At 43.4% G+C, this 6,928-nt stretch overlaps 1 protein-coding gene across 1 annotated transcript in view; it reads right to left on the bottom strand.

Moving 5' to 3' along the window:
• Nucleotides 1-642: 642 nt before the first annotated feature.
• Nucleotides 643-6,928, bottom strand: part of SARC_07500 (hypothetical protein) — a gene marked incomplete at both ends in the record, with an annotated part of 7,512 nt that continues 1,226 nt past the window's right edge. Inside the window, 16 exons of the mRNA XM_014298553.1 lie at nt 643-841; nt 1,230-1,384; nt 1,687-1,812; nt 1,941-2,078; nt 2,304-2,507; nt 2,626-2,712; nt 3,014-3,060; nt 3,243-3,411; nt 3,603-3,762; nt 4,191-4,479; nt 4,845-5,057; nt 5,401-5,558; nt 5,897-6,009; nt 6,158-6,366; nt 6,406-6,441; nt 6,585-6,811. Of these exons, the coding sequence (XP_014154028.1) occupies nt 643-841; nt 1,230-1,384; nt 1,687-1,812; nt 1,941-2,078; nt 2,304-2,507; nt 2,626-2,712; nt 3,014-3,060; nt 3,243-3,411; nt 3,603-3,762; nt 4,191-4,479; nt 4,845-5,057; nt 5,401-5,558; nt 5,897-6,009; nt 6,158-6,366; nt 6,406-6,441; nt 6,585-6,811 (2,530 nt within the window). The remainder of the gene's footprint in view (nt 842-1,229; nt 1,385-1,686; nt 1,813-1,940; nt 2,079-2,303; nt 2,508-2,625; nt 2,713-3,013; nt 3,061-3,242; nt 3,412-3,602; nt 3,763-4,190; nt 4,480-4,844; nt 5,058-5,400; nt 5,559-5,896; nt 6,010-6,157; nt 6,367-6,405; nt 6,442-6,584; nt 6,812-6,928) is intronic.

Consider the following 6,928-nt stretch of genomic DNA (forward strand, 5'->3'; position numbering starts at 1 on the left):
AAGGCGTATCCAATTACCTCTATCGTGTGCGCCCCCAGAGACAGATCTCACTTATCCTCCATGGGTATAAGGGCAGGCTGCATGCACACATAGCTGGCAATCAACTGCAAACGGCGGGTATCAATGTCCACCCGCTCATACAATGGCTTCAGAATGCACGGAAGGGTTTTTACAGCCAAATTGGCAGGATTGGTCCACGGATCTTGTCTTGCTTCGCCTCCGCGGGACAAACTCCATGTGACACCACGATTGAAAACACTACCAGCTAATGAACCATGGAAGCGATATCAGCACAATGGCGCGCACACGATTTGCAACTTCCATAGACGCAATCACCCAACAAATGAACACAACAAATTGACGCAGCGAGCTCCAAAGATATTTAGCGGGCTATAATTCGCAAGTGCTGTTACAAAGCAAACCTTGGATCGTTTGCTGAACAGAACCGAATGCAGGCATGTGTCTCTTTGCTGTGTTGTTTGACTCGCGAGAATTCGCATTCCCATTCAATTGTTGGCCATAAAAAAAAATGCAGATCTCATACTGATCTGAATAGAGTAGGACCCTTTTGATATCGTGTTCGTCAACGCAACGTACCCTTCAGTCTACCCACTTTTCTAGCCTGATATGGTGAGCATGTATGTCACCACTCGCGAAAAATGATATTGCACAGTTCCATCGATCAAAGCATCGTTGCGTGCCGGCTATCTGACATAGAACATTGGGCGGGCATTGCTCGATCTGGAAAAGTGAATGCTTTTCACACCAGCTGGCGAAAAAAACCGCCTGATCGTCGTCGAGTATACCCATATCCAGTGTATTTTCTAACTGTCTATGAAAGCTGCAAAAATAAAGAAAGATAAATTGAGAGACAATAAAAGACTCAAATAAACTGTCTATGAAAGCTGCAAAAAAAAAGAAAGATAAATTAAGAGACAATGAAAGACTCAAATATTCCCATATCCAGAACGATGAAGCACACGAGTACATGCATATAACAGACTTGGGGGGTCTATGCGGTCAGAACGATAAAGGACAATGTGCAAGCATAACTATTCTCAAACTTTACAAAAATCATTGTAGAGAACCCTAGGGGTTAGCGCACATATATTAGACGACTAGTATCAGTGCTACCATTGTGATAAAAGCACATAATACATTTCAAAATCATAAAAAACAAAATAGAACAAGAAAAAGAGATACGCCATGCATGTTGCTACAGTGCCTACCTTGCATGGAACGCAAGTAGAGGCTCAGCTTTGCCTCCGAAAAATCCACCAGCCATGGTAGTCTTGTGTCTCGCAAATTTGGATCGCAAATCAGCACAGTCATTCGCGTCAGGCTCATCAGCTTGCAAGATGAACACCTGATACGGAGACACATACTGTGTTCGGATGGAGCGCATGTTTAATAAATATAAAAAGCAATGGAGGCGGAAAATGCGGCAGGTGACGTAAAGCAATGACTCAAAGTACAGTTTAAATGTGTCCTATCAACTCTGCCGAAATGGATTCTCTTTTATCCAACCACAAACGTCGGACTGGAAAAATATTGTGAATATAATACAAGCTTCAACAAGGCCAGCTTATAGACGGGTAATACTGCAATCCTCACAGAAAGGAATACGTGTCAACTGACTCATCTTTTTATCTAAATGTACAATCGAACAAACTATCATATACTTACTTTTCTCACTTTCTCTGGATCTGGCCAAACATCATCCTCGAAATCTGGCATTCGGCGACCGTGACCATACCCGCCGTCCAGCCAGAAGAAGAACTCGGATGAAAATGGATTGGCAAGTACTGTTTCCTGCACACTCACCAATTCGTTATGTGAAAATATGAGATAAAAACATCAGCCTGCATTTAGATAGCAAATCCAAGCCGGGTAACCGTCGCAGTGGTTTGACGCAAAAGCGCAACAAACACCGTATGTACCTGCAAATAATCTATCTTCTTGTACATCGTCACCCCATAAGCAGCCATCTGCATCTCGGGCCTACCAGGTCGCTTAACGCTCGAGATGTACTCCTCATCGTCTAGGACCTTCTGAATTTTATCGAGCATTTCATACCCCTAAGCAGAAAAAAATAACCGAACAACTAACCATAACTAGGAGATTAACCATTAGCACGTGCATCATTGGTGTGTGGTACTGCAGATACTGACAAGCAGCACAAAGTACTTCAGCAAACAGCACTAGGGCAGGAACGTATTGGACTGTCTGACTTTGGGTATGCATACTAATAGAAACAAAATTCATCAGGTGTCTCAACAGGTGAGCAAAAGTTTTCAACTAACCTGGAGTATATCATCAACGATATGAACCACTGTATTGTGCGCCTCCCTGTGAGACCACACCAGAGGCTCTGTTTCTGGTTCGATATAGATGACTAAACATGTTTTCAATGCTAGAACATCAAGGAACCATGTCTGGTATTTGTCGAAGCCTCGAGATTGAAACTTTTCTTCCATTTGTTCTTCATGTCCTGGTTTGTATTTTCCCTGAGTTAAGTGTAGAAGGAATACTTTTAAGAGTAGAAAATCTCAATATGACTACAGGTATACAAATTCAACGCAATTATAGCATCGCATGCCAACACAGAAATAGACATTCACATACCAGGTCAAATAGAGCAGTAACCAGGGTGACCTCACAGGGGTGTAGATTTAGTTGCGTAGTCGACGGTAGCACTTCCGGTAATTGATCCTTCACGACACAGTGTGTTAGAACCGGACAACGAGAATGAGAAAAAATACTCAGCGCTGGTATATGTCTAGAAGTTTCAGATATTTATGGAGGTCCATGCGACTTCCACGTACGTACAAATGGAAAAATGGCAAAAGATCAACTACTTGTATCAATCGGATGCTTGAACTCCCAATATGTAGAACTGCACGCTATTTGCCTATGGTGTAATCACTTAATCGTATCGCCATTTATGGGTTTATCATGCAAATCCACAAAAATGCTTGCTAGTCAGTGCGAAAGAACCTTCCATACCACTTACCTCGTCATCCAGTATCTCGATCGCTTCCTCCACACTAATTTCGCCCCCTGGAGATCAAATATTTCGCATTTGAGTGTCAGAGACAGCGTTGATCAGACTGCTCATTTCCAAATAAAAGTTTATTGGAATGTACAGCAAATTCGAGGTTCACGCGTACTCAATCAATGTATGGGTACCTATATATATAAACAATTCGAGTGTGAATAGGAAAGCTCATAACTTGAAACACCTTGTCCATTGTTATTTTTCCTGGTTCCATGACGGACAGAGTGCTTCTTTTTTGACAACTTCGGCGAGTTCTCCAATTCGTCGAATTCGGCAAGAGCCAGATAATCTTCGCAAGATTCGGTGGTAGACATTAGTAGAGGGTCTTTGCACAGCGGACCCACACCGGTGAACTGCCATATTGCATACAGATGGAATGAATTGTGGATAACTCTATTTGAATGCAGAACCACAACGCCGCCTGGCGGAGTCGCACGAAAAAATGAGATGTGAATTGTTGCCGATGGCAATATGGATTGGACATATGCCTCTGGAAAGAATGTGAAACTATGCAGATACATAAAGAAAAGCATAAATGTCATACCTGTACCACGTTCAAGGGAGGCCTACAATCCAACAGAAAGTCGAACTGCCACAGTACTAGAAAGGCTATGCACAGCAAGCACATCAGCATAGCAAAGGGGTGCGTATACACGTTCGACATAACGTATTTTTTGACTTTTCTCCGCGTAGCTGCTATCCGCCTGTGAAAAGGCAAAACAATTAAAATCAGGATGGTCAAACTCCAAGAAGGGGACCATAAGGGCGATGATGGTGACTGCGCAAATCATATAATATCATGCTGCTGCATATGTAATTCCAAGTAAGGGAGGCTCAAAGCAGAAGGGTCGTTTCTTAATGAACACCTAACGCAATTCACACGGATATCAGGAAGACCGCGACAATCTATTAGTATGATATGCGAGTCACACTCGGGTTCGATGGAAGGAAACAGGCAGTTGCAGAATACTACTGTGAGATATAAGCATCTCTAGATGTTCGCCTTCAAATGGAATTAGACACAACAACCTGAGCTTCTATAAAACTACCTGAGGCATTCATTAGTAGGTTTCAACCAACGCTTGTAAAGTATGACATGATGGTTAAGTGACAGCCATTGGATACATAATACCTATAGATTGTAGTCACGAAAGCCGATGCAAATATCAGAGAGAGAATCGCGAACCACAGCAAGACCGTTGACAGAAAGTATGCGGTGACGGGTTGTGCGTTCAGATGGTCTGCGGACACAGCCGCGATGTAGAGGCCATTGGAAACTCGATGTACATCGACGGAGCTAACACGCTTGGATGCCCAGCCAGTCCCACCAGTGGGTCCTATTCGTCGGACTGGCTTCTCTTTATAGTGTGTGGCATTGAGAGTGCTTATTTCCACAGCCCATACGGCAGCCGTGCCATGGCCTGTAGAAGCCACACCAAATTTTCAGGCACGAAAATATACTTTGAGAGGTTCTAATAGCCCAAGCGAAGAAGTACATTAACGGTGATTTGCTGAACAAAAGAAGTGCTGCTTTCTGGTCAGAGATGAGCACAGCGAGATACATACAATGATCCCAATGACTTCCCAACATACAGCTTCACATGATATACGCACACTTCGTTTCCAGTATTGAAATAATTGTTGTAACCAAATAAACCCAGAGCTTGACACCGTAACGGTCTTCTGTCATGCTGATATCCTTCACTCATGTAGCAGTGAAATTCAGTACCATACGCATGTGTCCTAAAATTTCTGGATAAATCCAGTCCCAGGGTATTGACAATACCTGCTTCCCGGTGGGCGCTTTCCCTCGCGAATCGGAACAAGACACCATCGAAAGCGACGGGACGACCGCCTGGTCTCCTGTAGATAGGATGTACCAGTGACTCCTGAAGGGGCGATAACGGATGTTCTGCCCATTCGCCTTCGATAATCGATCGACTGGAGTGAAGATGTAGAGAGTTCGTTTTTCGAATCCAAGTGTACATATACCACATACCTACAAACAAAAAGAAAGGTTAGACAATCAAGTGAGATTATTTAAACAATAGTGCAGTGTAGATGATTGAAATAAATGCTGACAAAGACATGAGTATACAGTTTGCATGACAGGGTTGTAGATTTTAATGTCTAACGAATAAAACCTGTATCCAAGTAAAATATTGGGGTCAAACATGTCCGGCTACTGAACCCATAAAATATAGCCCTAGTGCAAAAACACGCCCCTGGGTTTGGGTAACTTAATTGGGATTTCGTTAGCAATGGAAATACACGAGTTATATGAAGGCGAACGACTTCTGGTAGTAGTGAGTCCGTCAAAACATTTCCATATGTGCACATACCACCGAAATGGAATACTGTAGGGTCTGAGTATGCTTTGCCTCGAAGAAGTGTCTTCTGCAAACGCCATTCAGTAGGAGTGTCCTCACTTGCAATATACGCGCGGACTTCAGATATCTCACTGGTGTCGGGTATCATAATCAACTGTCCAGTACGTTTGCTTAGAGAAGGGAAAAAAAACGTAAACATTATTATCGTACTCCGCATTTCCGGGGAGTTAAGCCGCAAATTTACTATCCCATCTGCCACAGACCGGAATTGATAAGTTAATCTCCCTGAAAGCTCGTCTGATCACTCACTGGAAATTAGACAAAAAAATTCGTACCAAAGTCGCACCAGACAAATGAGAGAAAAAACCGCATGTAACAACGATGGACCAATGAATAAGCAGAAACCTTGCTTGAAACCATGTCTTACCCATTTAAATCACGTTCTCTCATCACGTAAGGATAGGATAAATGAAAGGTTTCATTGAGGACTACTTTTTCATACACCCACCGACCACCTCTGTCAGGCGACCACGCCATGGCAATATCGCCCTGACTGCTTTTAAAGTTCATTACCTCCATAAACATTAGCCAATTGTCATCATCACCATCATCTTCACCCCCCTTCGAAATACAAGGTGCGACGCAATGTGAGAACCTTATATTCCATATTACGCGCGCAGGCGCGACCTTCATTCAGCCATCAGCCAATCAATGCGATATGGGCATCTTGTCATTCCAGGAGCAGTATAGTCATGCACATTGAGCTTACCGGTTCACTGGGCAGAATGAATGTATCTAAAATATAGCCAGCAGTTGCGTCTTTCACATTCGCACAGGTAATCGCTGCATTTGTGCCAAACTGAAGGTCTAACGGTGAATTTCCGAATGCTAGCCCTGCAACCCACGCGCCTTCATTGTTCCATCCGCAGGAGTGCTGCGAGTTATTATATACTCGCAAGGTGTGTAGCACGAGTGGGGCTATGGAACAACATGCGAAGAGACATAGAACGTATATACGTGCGTAACTAGCCTTTGCCGGCACAATACTCTCCTCTGTATATAGAAATTGAAAATTCAAATCAGTTGATCGTGAAGCGCGAATCCGACTATCAGCAGCGATTCTCGAAATACTATGATGATATAGGCTGCCATTGCAGGAAATAATCGACGCTGCAATAATCAAGTAAAACCAATACCTGGTAACTGAAGGCTATCATCGCTTGCAATTGGAGACGAATCATCGACAGTTGTAAGATGCCTGACGGACGAGGTATCCGGGTGGATGTACAAGATACTGTTCTGCAGGCTACTAGAACGTCTCCGTAACAGGGTTTGGCCATTACTGCCGCTGTGCTCTTTAATTAAGCGCGAATGGCTTCGCATGACGGCCTTGTTCTCACCATCTTTACCCCAAGAATGTTTCCTACCAAGTGTGGGAATGAAGTTCGACGCACATATGAAGATAATGGGACACAATTGAAGGTTGTTGCATAGTCATATATACACAAATATACAGGCACAACATACAAACACAATATAA

This window comes from Sphaeroforma arctica (assembly GCF_001186125.1).
Source record: "Sphaeroforma arctica JP610 unplaced genomic scaffold supercont1.600, whole genome shotgun sequence".
Classification (NCBI taxonomy): Eukaryota; class Ichthyosporea; order Ichthyophonida; genus Sphaeroforma; species Sphaeroforma arctica.